Raw genomic sequence first — 19,770 nt, forward strand, 5'->3', positions numbered from 1 at the left:
ATCTTTTTATACTAGCCCGTAGCCTGTGTTAAAATGCTACATCTGAGCACTCTGCTAGGTCCAGGTAAACACAGAATAATAACATGCCACACTTTTTTTTATCAAGACCTCATACAGCTTAACAGCAAAAACAAGCGAAAGAGTGGTAAGAGCAATAATAAGGGAATAGTAGTGGCATAAGGTAGGGACAATAGTATTATGATTTGTCCATTCACTCAAACCAGAAACCTAGAGGGTATAACTGATTTATCCCTCTATCTGACCTCTTCTAATAGTCTTAATGATTCCATATCACAAATATCTCTAAAATATATCTGTTTTTCCACTCTTACTATGAATGCCCTTGCCCAAACACTACCATCATACCTTTCCTGCTCAAGTAGAATAAACTTGTAAATATCTCCCTACATCCATGCTTATCCCCTTGAATCCATTTTCCTCCTAATGCTGCAGAGTGATCTTTTAAAAATACATATAAGAACATAACTTTCCCCTCTTTAAAAACCTTTAGCATCTTTCCATTGTTCTTAAAATAAAAACTAAATTCTTTACATAGCACAGTTGAACATCTTGGCCCTCTTATTATTATTTCTGTTTCACTTCTGTTTCTTACCTGAAAATCAGTATGAGAATGTAAAATATTTGCAAGGAATTACTGATGCTTTTCCTACTTGATGCTGAGAATCCTGGCTTGTGAATTTGTCAACGAAGACGGTAGAATTGGGGTCAGTAGTAAAGGGGTTTAGAATTCATACTTTAAAAATTCAGTTTTATTGTATAGAAGCAGGGAATTTTAACCCATATATCATAAATAAAGTCTTCTTCAATTTAGTGATCTTTTGATAATTTTTCCTTAATGATAAAAAGTAGACAGGCTGTAGGTCAATGGAATACCATCCTCTTTCTTGGTTTAAACATTAAATGTATGCCGGCCATGATTCCAAAGAATATTTTATAGAGTTCAATAATAATTTTTAAGAAGCTAACATCAAAATATTACAGTAGGAAAGTTCAGTTATTTTCTCCTTTGGCAAAGCAAGACTCCTGTTTTCCTTCAGCAGAAATAATATTTTTCCAAGTACAAATATTATTTTTCCATATGTAGAAATGAGGGTTTTAGGAACTGAAGTTCTCTAACATGATTTGGAAATAAAGTTCTTAAAAAAATGTCCGCTAAATCATGATACGTTTTTCAAATAAACGTATTTTTGGATAACTGTCAGCATTGTATGAATTACACATTAGTTTTATTTTAAAGCATACAATTTAGTGATATTTAGTTATTTAGTGTTGTGTATCCATGATATTTATTGAAACCAAAGCATTTTAATTACCCCCAAAAGAGACTCATAGCCATTTAGCAATCACTCACAGTCTCCCCATTTTCCCTTCCTTCTGTCTCCCTAAATCCCCATAGATTTACCTATTCTGAATATTTTATATAAATGGAATCAGACAATATCTGACCTTTTGCATATGGCTTGTTTGACCTAGTATATATATCTATATCTAGATATCTATATTAATCTCTTTTTTATTTTTTTAATGTTTATTTATTTTTGAGAGAGAAAAAGAGTGCGAGCAGGGGAGGGGCAGAAAGAGGGAGATGCAGAATCTGAAGCAAGCTCCAGACTTGAGCTGTCATCACAGACCCCGATGCAGGGCTCAAACCCATGGACTGTGAAATCATGACCTGAGCCAAAGTTGGACCCTCAACCAACTGAGCCACCAAGGCGCCCCTTATTCATTCAGCTTTTTGGCTATTTGGATTGCTTCTACTTTTTTACTGTTATTAACAGTGCTACTATGAACATTTATGTACAAGTATTGGTTTGAATATTTATTTCCAGGTCTTTGGGATATATACCTATAAGCAGAATTGCTGGGTAATTTGCTATGTATATGTCTAACTTTTTGAGGAATTACCCAACTGTGTTCATAGTGGCTACATCATTCTGTATTTTCACCAGCAATCTACAAAGATTCTACTTGCCCCCCAATCTAGTTAACACTTAGTCTTTCTTCCTTTTTAAAAAAATTGCTATTTTTTAAAAATTTTAAAAATATTTTTAAATTATTAAATTTACTGAATTACTCATCTTAGTATGAAGTAGTATATCATTGTGATATTGATATGCATTTTCTTAATGACTAATGAGCATCTCTGCATATGTTTATTTGTCATTTGTGTTGCTTTGGATAAATATCTATTCAAGTCTTTTGCCATTTTAAAAATTGTGTTCTCATTTTGTTTTTGAGTTACAAGAGTTCTCTGCATGTTGTGGTTACTAGATATTTACAAATATTTTCTCCTATTCTGTAGGTTGTCTTTTTACTTTCATAATAGTTTCCTTTGATATACAAAGGTTTTTAATTTATGAAGTTTTATTATTATTTTGCTTATGCTTTTGGTGTCATACCCATATATATATATCTAGCTGTCACCGAATTCAAGTTCATAAAGGTTTCCCTCCATGTCTTCTTCTGTGTTTATAGTTTTAACCCATACTTAAATCTTTGGTCCATATTATAGCTTTGACAAACATACTGTGTGATCACATTTAGAGTTAAAATGTGATGAATTAAAAAGATAAGAATTTAAATATATCAGTCCTTGAGAAATCAATTCAACATCAAACTGTGCAGGCTATCATAAGCCAAATGCAAATGAGAACATGAGTTCTGGTATATTACTGTAATTAAAGCTTGTATAAGTTATCAGTGTCTATTGGAAGGATTTCAAGATTCCTTGAAATTTGATTTCAAAGCTATGTGGAAACAAAGTTTGAATCTCACTTTAAGACTGAGAATCAACAACAAGAAATTCAGCTACTGGTATTGGAGACATAGAAAGGAAACTCTTCTACATATTAAGTCTTCATATGTAAGAGTGAGAAGTTTCAGAAGATCAGCATAAAATCTAATTCATTGCTGAGTTAGAGCACCAAAACCTAGGGTTCCTCATCGACCCGATCTCTAGTATGTTTCAGAGTGTGATGCAACTTGAGGCTTATAGATGGGCTTTAAAAACACTCATGATTCTGTTAAAGTACTCAGTTCTGGAAGCAAGTAAATTATTATAGCTAAGTAAATGTGGGAAAGAAGGACTTTTAAACTATGGAGTTTAATAATATTAGTTACATAGTACTAAATCTGTGACTTTTTGTATTGTCCTTTCAGTCCCTAATTCAATAAATATTTTGGGCACTGGAAGTAAAATATTAAGCAGAACACAAATGTTCTGGCCTCACAGGCCTTTAGTTTATTGGAGAACATAAATAATAATCAATAACACACAAATATATAATTATAAATTTGATTGAAATGAAGATAAAGCTTTGCTGTGCTGTCCCATGTTTGCATCTTCCCTGATTCTTTCCATTTTTCCCCTTTGTCTTTGGCCAGATGTATCTGGCTAAAACACACAGTAAAACCTTGGATTGCGAATAACTTGTTCTGTGAGTGTTCCACAAGATCAGCAAACATTTCTAATAAATTTTCAATTGATAAATGAGCGATGTCTTGTAATATGAGTAGTATGTGACACAATCACAACTGAGCCAATGGTTCTTCTCTCTCTCTCTCTCTGCGGGATTGTGGGTGATCATCTCCCATGCTCAGATGCTCAGTCTCAGACCACGGTGTTTGGCAGAAATCAGTGGTTTTTCAAAGCATTGGAAGGTGCTCACAACTGGCACTAGTGTATTTTTGTCACTTCAAAGCACCTATGGATAGTCCTTTGCTTTTCCATATAAAAGTAAGCTTAGGAATGCTTTGCTTCATTCTAGGTTAGGCTGCCTTCATATATAGACCCTTTTCTCTGCTTCCTTACTGTTGGTTACATTAAATACTGTATTTAACAAGAGTTTATTAATACTATACTATAGTCAACATCCGTGCGAATGTATACAATGGCTCCCATGCAGAAAAAAGTTTAAAAGAAAGGTGGTAAGAAGGAGATGATTATGGTGGAAGTTAAGAAGGAAATCATCGAGAAGTACAAACAAGGTATGCGAGTGGCTGAAATTGCAAGGTTTTAGAAGTCTACATCTTCATCTTGTCTGCAGAGGAAAAAGAGAAAAAGGCAGAAGAATCCCTTCACTTCAGATGAGATTAAGGAGATGTGTAAAATGTGGGAAACAATGCAAAACTTTGTAGAAAAGCTCCACCTGAATAAGGTTCTAGCAGTGCAAGTGATTAATCTGTTTAATGACAATACAATGTCACATTTCCAAGAAATCCTCAAAATGAGGCAAAACAATTGTCATTGAATAGGTTCCTTGTTAAAGTCGCACGAAAAGAGAAAGATTCCATTGAGCCAATAGGTAATAGTGATTCCGTCAGTGGTAGTGAAAGTTGTCCTACACAATAACCCTCCTCTCTCTGGTCTCTCTCACACAAGCCACAAAGGTTTTCAAAGGTAAGTGCAGGTTAATTTGTTAATTTTTCTTTATATTTTGTATTTTCTTTATTATTTTGTGGGACAATACAGTATTGTAATCATTTTTATGTGAATGTTTTCAGGTCTTTCTGAGTTTCCATTATTTCTTATGGGGAAATTTGCTTTGATATACAAGTGCTTTGGATCACAAGCANTATGCGAGTGGCTGAAATTGCAAGGTTTTAGAAGTCTACATCTTCATCTTGTCTGCAGAGGAAAAAGAGAAAAAGGCAGAAGAATCCCTTCACTTCAGATGAGATTAAGGAGATGTGTAAAATGTGGGAAACAATGCAAAACTTTGTAGAAAAGCTCCACCTGAATAAGGTTCTAGCAGTGCAAGTGATTAATCTGTTTAATGACAATACAATGTCACATTTCCAAGAAATCCTCAAAATGAGGCAAAACAATTGTCATTGAATAGGTTCCTTGTTAAAGTCGCACGAAAAGAGAAAGATTCCATTGAGCCAATAGGTAATAGTGATTCCGTCAGTGGTAGTGAAAGTTGTCCTACACAATAACCCTCCTCTCTCTGGTCTCTCTCACACAAGCCACAAAGGTTTTCAAAGGTAAGTGCAGGTTAATTTGTTAATTTTTCTTTATATTTTGTATTTTCTTTATTATTTTGTGGGACAATACAGTATTGTAATCATTTTTATGTGAATGTTTTCAGGTCTTTCTGAGTTTCCATTATTTCTTATGGGGAAATTTGCTTTGATATACAAGTGCTTTGGATCACAAGCATGTTTCCAGACCAAATTTTGCTCGCAAACCCAGGTTTTACTGTACTTTTGTTTGTGCTGTTATCAGCCTAAATTGGGGGATATATATTTTTTATTGTGGCAAAATTTACATCACATTAAATTTATCATTATAACCATTTTTAGGTGTACAGTTCAGTCTCATTAAATATGCTCACATTGTCCTACCACCACCACTGTCCATGTTTAGAACTTTCATTTTCTCAAAATGAAACTTGGTACCTATTAAATAATAGCTCCCCTTTCCCCCTTCTCTTAGCTCTTGTCTTTTTTCTCCTTTGTGTCTATGAATTTGCCTATTCTAGGTATCCTATATAAATGGAATCATACAATATTTTTCTTTTTGTGTCTGGTTTATTTCATTTGTCATAATGTCTTCCAAGTTTTTCCATGTTGTAGTTATGTGTGACAATTTCTTTCCTTTTTAAGGCTCAGTAATACTATTTATGTATATCCCATATTTTGTTCATCCATTCATTCATTGATAGATATTTGGGTTATTTACATCTTTCAGCAATTATATTTTTCTTATATTGTCATTGTATTTTACAGTATAATTAGCAAGAATGTTAGTTAAGAGAAAATATTTTGTGTCCATTGACAGATATTCACTGATGTAAGTAGCAAGTATATTTTGGAGTTTTATTTCCTTACTTTTGAGATTAGCATTTTTTAAAAAAAATTTTTAAATGTTTTCTTTGTGTGTGTGAGACAGAGACAGAGACAGAGAGTGAGTGGGGGAGGGACAGGGAGAGAGGGAGATATAGAATCTGAAGCAGGATCCAAGCTCTGAGCTGTCATCACAGAGCCTGACACGGGGCTCGAACTCACAAACTGTGAGATCACAACTTGAGCCGAAGTCAGATGCTCAGGCGACTTAACCACCCAAGCACCCCTCGAGATTAACTTTTAATGTTGATACCTTAAACTGTTTTCTTATATTTGAGACCATGTACATATGGTACTTGTTCATTGAGGTCACCTGCCTTAGTCCATTCTAGCTGCTATAACAAAATAGTACCGACTGGATAGTTTATAAGCAACAGAGATTTATTTCTTTTAGTTCTGGAGGCTGGAAGTCTGGGATCAGGGTGTCAGCATGGTCTGGCAAGAGCCTTCTTTCATGTTGCAGATGTGCTATCTTATCCTCACATGACTGAAGGGGTGAGGGAGCTCTCTGGGGGTTCTTTTTTAAAGGCACTAATCTTATTCATGAGGGTTTCACCCACATGACCTAAGAATATCCCAAAGGTTTGACCTCCTAACACAGCCATCTTTGAAGGTTAGAATTTCAACATGAATTTTAGAAGAACATGAACATTCACGTCATAGTATCATACTTATAGTATTTTTTATTTTATTGCTGCCTTAATTTATTTTCCTGCATTTTAGGCACAATATATATAATATTTTTAAGTTACCTAAAGAATTAATAGTATTTACTTAAATTTTCTGAAAAAAAAATATCGAAATTACTTTCTTAAGTATATTTTGTCATACTAACAGTTTATGCCCTTTAAACAACAAAACTGGAAGTATCACAATTCCAGACTTCAAGTTATATTATAAATCTGTAGCAATCTAAACAGTGTGGTAGTCTAAAAATAGACATGTAGATTGGGGCACCTGGCTGGCTCAGTCAGTAGAGCATGTAACTCTTGATCTTGGGGTCCTAAGGTTTGAGCCTCACATTGGATGTAGAGGTTACTTTAAAAAAAAAGAAGGGCACATGAGTGGTTCAGTTGGTTAAACATCTGACTTCAACTCAGTTCATGATCTCATGGTTCATGAAGGTCAAGCCTTGCATCAGGCTCTCTGCTGTCAGCGTGAAGCCTACCTCAGATCCTCTGTCCCACTCTTTCTCTGCCCTTCCCCCACTTGTTCTCTCCCTCTGTCTCTCGTTCTCTCTCTTTCTTCATAAATAAGTAAACTTAAAAACTACATATTAAAGAAAGAAAAAAAAAATTAGACATATAAAATAGACATATAAAAAGTAGACAATGAAATAGAATAGAAAACCCAGAAATAAACCCAAAGTTATATGGTCAATTAATCTTTGACAAAGGAGGAATGAATATACAATGAGAAAAAGACATTCTCTTCAACTAATGGTGTAGAGAAAACAGGACAGCTACATGCAAAAGAATAACACTGGACCAATTTCTTATACCATACACAAAAATAAACTCAAAACAGAGTAAAAGCCTAAATATGAGACCTGAAACCATAAAAACTGTAGAAAGAGCAGTGTCCGTAATGACTCTGCCATCAGCCAATAGCAACATTTTTCTAGGTATGTCTCCTGAGGCAAAAGAAACAAAAGTAAAAATAAACTATTGGGACTACATAAAAATAAAAAACTTCTGCACAGCGAAGGAAGCAGACAACAAAACTAAAAGGCAACCTACAGAATGGAAGAAGATATTTGCAAATTACATATCTGATAAAGGGTTAGTATCTGAAATAAAAGAGATGATACAACTCACCCAAAAAATAACCCAAATTTAAAAATGGGCAGAAGACAAACAGGCATGTCTATCTTTTTAAAAAAATTTTCAATGTATTATTTATTTTTGAGAGAGAGATAGAGGCAGCATGAACAGGGGAGGGTCAGGGAGAGAGGGCGACACAGAATCCGAAGACAGGCTCCAGGCTCTGAGCTGTCAGCACAGAGCCCGACCCAGGGCTCGAACCCATGAACTGTGAGATCATGATCTGAGTTGAAGTTAGACACTTAACTGACTAAGCCATCCATGCGGGGCTTGATCCCACAAACCATGAGATCATGACCTGAGCCCAAACCAAGTGTAGGGCACTTAATCAACTGACCCACCCAGGCACCCCTATAAATATCCATTTTTATTTTGAATGATACAGACAACTACTGCAATGTGTTTACCCCTTCTTAAAACTACTTCAGGCTTTAGAATGGTTTGTTTTCAGTATAGCTCAGTTGCTTCTTAGAATTTATAAGAAATAAATAGTATTCGGGCACCTGGATGGATCAGTCAGTTGAGCATTCAGCGTTGGCTCAGGTCGTATCTTGCAGTTTGTGGGTTCAAGCCCTGCATCGGGCTCTGTGCTGACAGCTCGCTCAGAGCCTGGAGCCTGCTTCAGATTCTGTGCTTCCCTCTCTCTCTTCCTCTGCCTCACTTGCTCTCTTGTCTCTCTCTCTCAAAGATAAATAAACAGGAAGGAAGGAGGAAAGGAAGGAAGGAAGGGAGGAAGGAAGGAAGGAAATAGTATCATAAGTATCATATACAGATTTTCCTCCAGTTACAGTGGGGTTACATTAATTACTGTGTGGATAAGTGTATGTGTGTACATGCGTGTGTGCCCCTCCCATCAATCTGTAACCTACCTGAGAAACTGCAAATGTAATCTTAGGATCATAAATTTTTAAATTCTTACATTAAAAAATATATAAGTATACCCATAAAACTGTAAACATCAATTNTGACCTAAGCGAAAGTCGGACGCTTAACCGACTAAGCCACCCAGGCAACCCTATATCTTAAATTTTTAATAAATTAAAATATAAAAATGTAATAAAACATAAATATATTGTTGAATATTTAATAGTTTAGAGCTGCTCTGTCTTCCTGGTAAATCATTCCTTTGATCATTATGTAATAATCGTCTTTATCTTTAGTATTTTTTTCTTAGTCTGTATTTTATTTTTATACTCCTTTAAAAAATCTTTTTCAGGGCACCTGGGTGGCTCAGTCTGTTAAGCATCTGACTTTAGCTCAGGTCATGATCTCGTGGTTCAAGCCCCACGTCAGGCTCTGTGCTGACAGTTTACAGCCTAGAGCCTGCTTCAGATTGTGTCTCCCTTGCTCTCTGCCCCTCCCTTGCTCACACTCTTGTCTCTCTCTCTCAAAAAATAAAATAAACATAGAAATTAAGAAATAAAATAAAATAAAAAATCATTTTTGGGGGGCACCTGGGTAGCTCAGTCAGTTGAGCATCCAACTTTTGATTTCAGCTCAGGTCATGAGCCCCTAGTTTGTGAGACTGATCACTGTATTGGGGCCTGGAGTGACAGCATGGAGACTGCTTCGGATTCTCTCTCTGCTCCTCCCTTGCTTGTGCTCTCTTTCTCTCAAAATAAATAAATAAACAGTTTTAATCCTTTTTTGCCCTCGATTTGAGTACATTTTCTTCATTTCTATTTTGACTTCTTCTGGTTTATACATTTTATATTTTCCATTCTTTAAATGATTTTTCTTGAAATTGTGTATCTTTTTAAAAATTGATTTTCATTTTAAATATTTACTTATTTTATTTTGTTATTTGGGGTAGAGAGAGAGAGAATGAGAGAGAAAGAGAGTGCGTACCACATACACAAAAATGCAGAGAAAAGGCAGAGAAAAAGAAAATCCCAAGCAGGCTCCACACTCAGCTTGGAGTCCAACCTGGGACTCGATCCCAGAACCCTGGGATCATGACCAGAGCTGAAATTAAGAGTCGGATGTTCAACCAAGTGATCCACCTGGATGCCCTGAAATTATACACCATTTATTTGACAAACTAAAGTTTATCAGTACTTCTGTTCTCATCGACAGTATAGGGTTCTTAAAATATTTTAACACTGATTCTTTTCTTGATCTTTTGTCATTTTATTTTTCAGAATTTTAGTTCTACCATATTCTATCTCTACCTTCATTTAACTATGTTATGATGGCTTCACATGATAAATGTTTACTTCCATGTACACATTTATAAATATTTTTCATCATCAGTGTCTATTTTGTTTCATATGTTCACCTTGAAGAGTCTTTTTCTACCCAAAATATAGATTTTAGTAGCTCTTTTATCTAGGATCTATGAATAGTAAGCCTTTGAATGTTGAAGATAATACTTATTTTCTGCACAGCAAAGGAAACAACCCACAAAACTAATAGGCAACCAACGGAATGGGAAAAGACAGTTGCAAATGACATATCAGATAAAGGGTTAATATCCAGAATCTATAAGGAACTCACCAAACTCCACACCCGAAGATAATACTTATTTTTCTTCTGGCTTTTATTTTTGTGTTTGTTTGTTTCTGGGAGAAGTCTGCTGTCACTCCAGAGTTCTTTAGTTGTTAATTAACATTTCTACTCAGTATGGTTGATTTTAAGATTATCTCTTTTTCTTGGTGTCCTACAGTGTTCCTGTGTTTCTAACCGTGAATATACTCTTATTTATTCTGTTTGAAATTTGTGATCCTCTCTTAATCTATTAATTCACATTTTTCATCAGCTGTCATTTTTCAGCCCTTGTATTTTGGATATTGATTTCACTCTGTTTCTCAATTCCCTCCTTGAGTAATTTCTATTAGATGCTTTTTGGGCTTCTCATTCAAATATACTTTATATATTGTTACTAATTTTCTTCTTTTGTTTCTTGGTGTTGTCTATAATTTTACCAGTTTTCATAAGCTTTGTGAGCTATTTAACACATTCATTAGTTTTCAATCAGTTATGTTTTTTTACATAAACATTTTGTCACCTCTTTTTCCTTAAACATTTTCAAAACTCTGATTTTATAAAAGGTTATTTTAAATTGTTCCGTTATTTCATTTTCCTTATTGTACATTCTCCCATATTGGGTGGGGTGGTATGTAGACTGTCATTCATGGCTTTTAAACATATTCGTATAATTATTCTTACCTGCAAATTTAACTTCTTTGAGATTTATTTTCTGTGGTGGTGTTTGTCCTACACATTCCCTCATTTGTGTAAACCTGTCCGTATTGGATGGTTGTGTCTGCCTGAACTTTCCAGTCAACACTGGCCATAAACCAGTTTTTACATTACTGTCAGTTCTTTAGAATTTAGATCTCTGCAAATGTGCATGGCTCACTTTTGAAACCAGTAAAACAAGCTTGCCACTTTAAAAAAATTTTTTTAATGCTTATTTGTTTATTTTGAGACAGAGTAAGCAGGGAAGGAGCAGAGAGAGGAGGGTGAGAGAGAATCCCAAACAGTCTCCACACTGTCAACGCAGATCCTGACACGGGTCTTGATCCCACAGACCATGAGATCATGACCTGAGCAGATATCAAGAGGTGGACACTTAACCAACTGAGCCACCCAGCTACCTCTAGGCTTGCCTCCTTTAATGGAATAAGATAAGCTCAGATATTCATGTTTTACTCAGGAAATTTTTGTCTGCCAGCTTGCTACAGTTAGCCCAGTTTTGTCTCTCAGCCAGGAAGGGCCTTGGGCACAAACTTACATCCGCATTCAGGTCTGAAGGTCTGAGGTCTCCATGGGTGGTATTTGATTCAGTTTCTCACCATGGTAGCTCAATTCCATTTTACTAGTAAGAGTTCTTTGTCTTTTCTTGGCATCTAAAAATGTACTATCTTTGCTTTCAGTGTATGTATTAGTATTTTATTATGATTTTACATAGTATATCTTGTTTGTTAAAGTGTTTGGGTAGCACCTGGCTGGCTCACTCAGTAGAGATGCAACTCTTGATCTTGGGGTTGTAAGTTCGAGCTCCATATTGGATGTAAATATTACTTAAAAATAAAGTCTTAGAAAAAATTGTTGGGTAACTAATTTTTTTAATCGTATAGTCTATATTTTCAAGTATTTAACATGTTTATTTAGATAAATTAAACATCACTTTCTTAAAACACTTTATTTTCCAGACTGTCATTAAAATTCAGTTTTAATTGTTAGAACTTGTTAATAGTGATGTCTTTTTCTTTTCTTACTACTGTCTAATTCATATTTTGTTAAATATCTTTACTAACTTTATCTGTTTGCTACATTGTTCAGTAACTGAAATAAATGTTTCAAATAATCATTTATTGTGTTAATTTTCATAGGATGAATCTTCAAGAAGAACTGGATAAACTTAAAGTACATATATCTATTGATCCAGCAACAATACAAGAATTGAACACATGTATGGCGGAGAAGAGAGAAGGTACATTTTTTGTGAGACTAAATATTTAATGCAGGCATTTTTAAATTATCTGGCACGTGATGTTTTATTTTCAATTTCTTATAAGAGTCTTATCCTTGTTCCCCCTCTTTCCACTGCTTTATTTACTGATATGTCATTAACATTTTTACCTTTCTCAAGAAAAATCAGGGGCGCCTGGGTGACTCAGTCGGTTACGCGTCCGACTTTGGTTCAGGTCATGATCTTGAGCTTCGTGGGTTTGAGCCCCTCATTGGGTTCTGTGCTGACAGCACCGAGCCTGGAGCCTGTTTCAAATTCTGTGTCTCCCTCTCTCTCTGCCCCTCCCCCGCTCATGCTCTGTCTCTCTCTGTCTCAAAAATAAATAAATTATAAAAAAATTAAAAAAAAAAAGAAAATGAAACACCTAAAAGTCAGCTTTATAATTCATTAAAAATTCTAAACAGATTTTTGATAAGGAGAAAAGATGGTCATTGTTTGATTCATTAGTAAAGTTTTACTTCTTAAGCTTGTTCAAAGTTTTATAGATTATATGGACTTATTATACTCAATATTAATAATTCATTTATATTTTTGTTTGACATTGCATTGTTCTGGAACTCATTTAGTGCCCCTTTATTGTCCTGGAATCAAAATCACACTCAACACAGTTTTTAAAGCTGTCACCTTTCTGTTCATGAATTCTTTAGTTTGACTTATTTTTTGGTTAGCCAGATATAACTGAAACTTCAAGAAGGGATCAAAGTAGCTATATTTGTAAGAGCTTAGATGTTTGAAAATATGTTACAACTGTTTTTATAGTCAATCATTAAATTGGCTGGGTATAATTTTATCATGTCACACATTTCCCCCGTCAGAACTTTCTAGATATTATTCATTTTTAGAATGGAACGTTGTATAAAGAGGTGTCTAGTTTTCCCTTCTTCCAGTTCCTCACTCCTTTCTTTGGATATGACTTGCTTTTGCTATGTGAATGCCTAAGTTTTTTTAAAAAATTTTTCAACTTCATGTTCCAAAATTTAAATAGAATATGTCTTGATATACTTTGTTCTAAATCATATTTTTGGATTATCTATGTAATTTATTATTTTTTCAATTAAAATCTTCCTGCATTATAAAGAAATGTATTTTTGCATATTGTATTTTTTTTAATACTCTAGTTCAAGGATATCAATAGTCTCTATATTTGCTTACTTTTTGTCTGGACTTCATATCTATTTTCTTCTATATCTTTACTCTTTGTCTTCTTTGGCATTCAGTCTATCTAAAGACACTTCCTTCATCTGTAATTCAGTTTTGAGTATATATTCTCTCTCTCTCTCTCTCCATATTTATTTATTTATGTATACACACACACTCTCCATACACAAACACACACACGCACACACACACACACATACACACGTGCGCACGCCTGTATATTCTTCCCTTTGTTCTTTCTCATATTTCTTTTAAATCTACAGCTCTTCAAATTCCCACCCTATTTCCTTTGGATGTCTTATTATTTTTTTTCTGAGCTCATATTTTGGTAAATTCAGGTTTTTGGCAAATTCTTTTCTTTCCTTCATTGTGTTTTTTTCCAGACTGGATCTTAAATCTGTATTTTGTTAAATGTCCATTTCTCAGAGATTTTAACATATCTGGGTTGAGCTGTCACCAACCTGATGGTTCTTATCTTTACTAAGATCTCTTTCTGCTGCTCTTCATTCCCTTCCTGTAGATCCAGATTTACATTTGATGTTATGTTCTATTTTCCTAAAGGACTCCCTTTAATATTTATTATGGTGCACATCTGCTGGTGATGAATTATTTCAGCTTTTATATACCTGAAAAAGCAATCTTTATTTTGTCTTCATTTTTGAAAGATATTTTCAATGAGTATAGAATTCTGCATTGGCACGTTTTTTTTCTTTCTTTTGATAGTTAAAAAAAATTATTATCTTCTGGCTTAAAGTGTTTTCAATGAGAAGTCTCTTGTCATTCTTATCTTTTTTTAAAGCAACACATAGCATGTCTTTTTTTTCTACTCTCTCCTGTTGGGAGAATGAACTATTCTTGGACCTGCGTGACTGTTGGAGATTATTTCCTCTAATCCTTTTAGGCGGTTCTATCTTTCGGTTGTTTACACACCCGCCTCTGCTGATCGGTACTTAACTGAAGACTTGAGGGGGACCCCCTGCAGACCTTCAGAGCCATCCCTGTATCTGAGCAGATTTGTGTTCTCTGGCACTTTATCCTTGCTTCCTTGGCCTGCCTGGCCTCTGGGGTCTGTCACTTCAATTTAGGTAGAATACCAGACTCCATTTACTGCCCCATTTCTGTGCTGAAGCCTGCAGTGCTCTAGGCAATAAGCAGGTGAAATGACTAGATTCATGTCACTTGTTTGCCCTCAGGGCTGACTCCTTTGCAGTATCTTACAGCCAATGTCTGAGAAACATTTTTTCATCTCTTACTCTGTAATTTTAGTTGTTCCACCTGGACAGGTAAATCCGGTGTCTCTGATGCTTATTTTTATTGTCATTGAACATGTTTCTCTGGATTAAAATCCCAAATCTATATGAATAGAAGCCTTTCTTCATGTACCAGAAATATATTTCTTATTTCCTGTTACCTATTTTTCCCTATTTTTACAAAAATTTCAGAAGTTTTGCATGTTTTTTTTTAAATACTCATATTTTTTCTCTCAAATCAGTTCTGTCTCCTCTAACTTCCCACACAAGCACCTTAAGCCCCTATCTCACTAAATTTCTCTTTACTGAAAATTGCAATTCATAGTGTAATGAATCTGCTGCAATCCCACAATATCTCCGTTAGGAGCTCAACTGAGCTGGAGAGATCTGAGCTGCCAGGTGTCCACATAGCTGATTTAAGATAATAAGCCAAATGAAAGTAACAGTCAAGCCTTTAATCACTTACTATATAAGCAAGAGGCTAAAAGCGGAGAAAGCGCCAACTCCCTCTGTTCCATCTTCCTCTGGGAGCTGCCTGCTAGTGGGTGATAAGATGGATCAGCACAGACAGCCAAAGGAGCCCTGAGCAAAAGTCTCCTGCAGTTTTACTGACCTGGGTCTTAGGGGAGAAAGGAAGGGAGGACTGAGGGAAGACAAGTATTGGGTATTGAGTCAGATGGAAGAAAAATGTCTTTAAGGTTCCCCCCACCCCAGCCACCAAATAAGGACATCTCCGCAGAGGCACTTGAGGAAGGCCTCAGCCAAAGGGCCCCCAGTAAGGAGGTCTTCACGTAGAGGTCTAGTGGAGGCACGCAAGCCAGGAACAGAGACATACATAAGAACGTGGTTGGCCAGGGAGAGCCTGAGCCCTTGACTGTAACTCCCTTCAGGGACCACAGTCCATTGGCTGTATACCAGGTCTGGTTGCGGAGGGCAGTTTCCCTCAGGAGGCATGTGTGTGTGTGCCTGTGTATACATGTTTGTTTGTTTGTTTGTTTGTTTTTTGCTGGATTTTCTTTTTTCTTTTCTTCTCTTTTTCTTTTTCTTTTCTTTTTCTTTTCTTTTTTTTTTTTTTTGCATGTAGATCTGTGGATTGGCTGAAACAGTTCTCATCTGGTCCACTGGTCCAGCTCTTTTTCAGTGGAGTCTATTTTCACTCCACATGTCTGTTTCTTGGCCACAAAAGGACAAGCATAAACATGCAGAACTGGCACAGCACGTTGTAACTTCTATCCACATTCTTTGGCTAAAATAAATCATTTTATTAAATACAGCTACCAACAATTCATATGTCTTCTCTGTGTGGGTTTCTAGGGAAGGGTTGTGGAGCACTTTAAGGCTCTGACCCAACCATAAACTTCCTAGAGGTCCTTTGACCAGCTGAAAGAATCTACTGAGCATCCCATTATTACTTTCAGAGATTGTCAGTAACAGACATGACAGTCAAATCCAGAGGCCCCGCCTCACTATCAACATCTTGGATATGGTCTTTATCCTGCCAGTATGTCTGTGGCTGCTGCTTTGATACGGTGAGAAACACTTTCCTGTCCAATTCTGAAAGTAATGGAAGGTATGCACTTCTATATGCCTATGGCTGCTTCCTTTCTGAACTCAGTTCTTTTCTTAGAACCTAATTAGGTGCAGCCAGTAACAACCAACTCATGCTCTCAGCATTCTACACTGGAATTTCCTCACTTATTATTACAAATTTACTACCTACATTTTTTGTCTTTGAATTGTTGGCCACGGCATAGCACGAGCACCATTTTCTCAGCCTCCTGAAACATATTCTTTGGCACCCACTACCCATCCCCAAATCAATGCCACATAATTTAGATTTTTATTATAGCAGCATTCACTTATTGCTGTCAATTTCGATACCTGACAGCTTTTACTACAGCCTAAACAACCACAAAATTTCAATGACTTGCAATAATATACAGTATTTTTCTTGTTTATGGTTTCTGCATATCAGCTGGGTGGATGTGCTTCAGGCTGCAGCTGTTTGTCTGCAGCATGCCGACTTCACAGAATTCCACATGTCTCATTCTTGGGCCCAGGCTGAATGGGGCAGGGACTGTCTGGCATGTTCTTTTCAAAGCAGATATTGGAAGCTTCCAAGGGGAGAGGAGAAATACCCAAAGTTCTAGGTTTAGAACAGGCATGCTCTTATTTATACCCACATTCCTTTAGGCAAAACAACTCATGTAGCCAAGCTCAACATCAGTAGAGTAGAGCTCTGTACTCCACCCATGAAGGTAGAGAATGATGCAGCAAACATTCGCTGACTAATAATCTACTATAGTGTGATAGGAAAGTATTAACTAAAAGTATTTGCTGTTTTTCAAGTACCTACTGCTCAAAGTAATCAGAATACGACAGTGGCTTGCTTTAAGGTAGCATATTCTGCAACTCCTCATGATGATAATAGGTTTTAAAAATAATTTGATAAAATAGCTAAAAGACTCTACAAGGAGGAGAAAACATTGCAGAAGAATTTAGATTAATGTGTTAATGTAATTCAAGAGAATTAAGAGAAGGGAAAAACATGGAGGATAGGATCCATTTAAACAATTGTGAATGAGCAGTGTTAAAAGCTAAAAAGTGGAGAGGGAAGAAACTCCTGGGAAAGAACATAAGTCAGAATGAATTTTTATAGTAGTAAAACTAAAAGTAAGGTGTTTTAAACTAAAACATTAAAAAGAAATCTCCAGCAAGGTGAAATGTGCTCACACATCTACCAGAGGACAAAAATAGAAGTGCATATTTCCAACAAGGTCCTCTTGGTTCATTTCTCAAATCCTGATTTCCTCAAAGGGGAGGAGAATCAAGGGGCTAAGGAGGTTTCTTGTTCCTCCGCATCACCTAGGCCTAGCTCCTTGAATATTCTTTCTAAAACCTGTGAAGGTGAGAAACTAAAGTTTTTAACAGAAAACCACAGGTGAACATGATCAACCAGCCCCACCAGTGGACTTTGAGCACACCCGGGAGCACAGAGTAGCAAATTCATTTTTAAATCCGTGAGCATTTGTTTTATTGGAATTATTTAGCTATTTTTAGCATTGTATGCTCTTTGAGCATAGAACTATTTTCTTCTTATTTCTAAGAGTAAATATTTCACTTAGAACTATAGCAGATATCTAAATGACTTGAACAGCTGAATTGTATTTGCATATTATTTCTATATTGCTGAAAGAGTGTTGTAAATGAATTCAGCACCATGGTGTTAGGGGACTAGAAAAAGAAACTTGGGAACCAACAGATTATTATCAAGGTAAAGGTACATATTCCCCAGGTGGCAAATTCTACTATTCTAGCTTTTATTATCCTTAGGATAGTGTTCTATTTATTTCATGAGTACAGAAGTTTTAATTGGATATGTCATGTTTCAAAGACAAAAGAAATGCCTAATTCACTCTAACAAACTTGTTAGTCACTGTTTATACCAAGAGGATTTCTACTCTACAGAGAATAATATTGTTTTCTTTTTCCTTTGTTGATAAATCAAAGTTTTACACTGACCTACAGCAGCCAAGCATACTTTAAAGCAAAATCACCTCAATCTAACATAGATATGCATCCTTTTAGCTTTATGTATTCTTTTTGCCCTTCTTTTAATTCTTAAAAAAATGTTGTATCCTAAAAAGAATTCAATAAGAAAAAATATTATTTGTCTTTGTCACAATAATTTGTCTGATCAGAAAACATTTCTTTATAAGTTTTAATGTATTTAACTTTTGATAATATTAACTGAAATTTTATGATTATTTTTTCCTTTAATTTTGACACGTTGCTTGTATATTTTTGCTTGGTTGAAAAGATTTTGGTAGTCAAATGCATGGTCAGTATAGGAATCATTTATAGAAACGACTTCACCTGTTATCTGGGTTTCTATGGGTTATAAAGTGACAGTTTTTCTGGAAATGAGATTTTTTATGGTTTACTCTGCCGACTGCGTGATCTTTTACCTGAAGAAAAGGCGGTGGTAGGGGCCATTCCGGTGTCAATCCACCCTGATTCGGTGACTGTTGCTTTGTTCGGCAATCACTCTGATCCTCCTGGCAGGGAACAAGATCCAGAGAACAAAACTAGTAGTGACTGTGTAGATAAGAAGGCAGTGAATTCTGCTTTTAAAGCAAAAGGGGAATAGTCTACAAAAGAATGAAAATAGGAATAAAAGTATAGCATTGTTAACCTGAAGATCTGTTGTTCCTTTGAAAATCTTACACTTGGGGGAAAAAAAGACGCTGCAACGATCGTAATTATGTGACTGAAAATCTTGGAAAGGTCACCATTTAGTTTCCAGCCAAATACTTGACAATGAAATAGACTAGGTTATTCATAATTGAGAAACCATAGAATCTTTTTCCTTAAAATGACAGGACAATGTTTCAGCATTATATGAGGTACCATAATATATTATTTATTCTCCACCAGAACTGCTCTGTAGATACAGTGAAGATGATGGGGTCAAGAAGAGTACTCCAGAGAAGAATGGGAAAGAAATGTCGGAGCAGACATGGCAGAAGGTAGTGTAATCTTTAAGATATTGAGCTGAGGAAGTTAAATATGAATTTTAACATAAAGGATTATAGTTTAAAACGAGGGCTCATGAACTTAAACCTTGTGTGCATCCTTAATTTAAATTCATAATTCAAAATCATTGGCTTGCCAAAATGAGTTAAAAAAATCAATGTTAGCGAAATAAATGTGCAAACACTTGTGCTTCTGTTGACATAGATTAAAAATATCTCAGAGATGAAATGAAGAGAATGACAATGGAAATTATAAAAAGGTATACTATATGTGCTTATTAGTTATAATTTAATTGCAGTTTAACTTTAAAATAGAGCACAATGAGACTCTGTTATACTTCAAAAAGCATATACATTTAAAATATTTAAGTGATTAAAACTGAGCATAGTTTTAACTTCGGTAAAGTAAACTGGTAATGTGTTTATAATTTAATTTTAAACTTAAAAATATACATGACCCATTTCATTTTATATAGAAACTTATCACCATATACTTTTGGATAGCGCTCCCTGCTATAGAACCACTCATCTAAACCCTATAGTCACTTTACATCATTTCTATAGTTAATAATAAAATGTTCTTTAAAAATCTTAACACTGAGATTTATAATTTTATACTTAATTCATATTTTTGTGTATAAATACATTATTATTAAGAT

At 35.3% G+C, this 19,770-nt stretch overlaps 1 protein-coding gene across 2 annotated transcripts in view; it reads left to right on the top strand.

The window, feature by feature from the left end:
• The window catches only part of CNTLN (centlein), a 283,942-nt gene that overhangs the window by 156,126 nt on the left and 108,046 nt on the right, over positions 1 to 19,770 (top strand). For both annotated transcript variants that reach the window (XM_077765063.1, XM_077765065.1), the window contains exons 13-14: positions 12,029 to 12,129; positions 19,014 to 19,105. In XM_077765063.1, the coding sequence (XP_077621189.1) occupies positions 12,029 to 12,129; positions 19,014 to 19,105 (193 nt within the window). The remainder of the gene's footprint in view (positions 1 to 12,028; positions 12,130 to 19,013; positions 19,106 to 19,770) is intronic.

The sequence above is a fragment of the Crocuta crocuta genome, unplaced genomic scaffold (genome assembly GCF_008692635.1).
Source record: "Crocuta crocuta isolate KB4526 unplaced genomic scaffold, BGI_CrCroc_1.0 scaffold687, whole genome shotgun sequence".
NCBI lineage: Eukaryota > Metazoa > Chordata > Mammalia > Carnivora > Hyaenidae > Crocuta > Crocuta crocuta.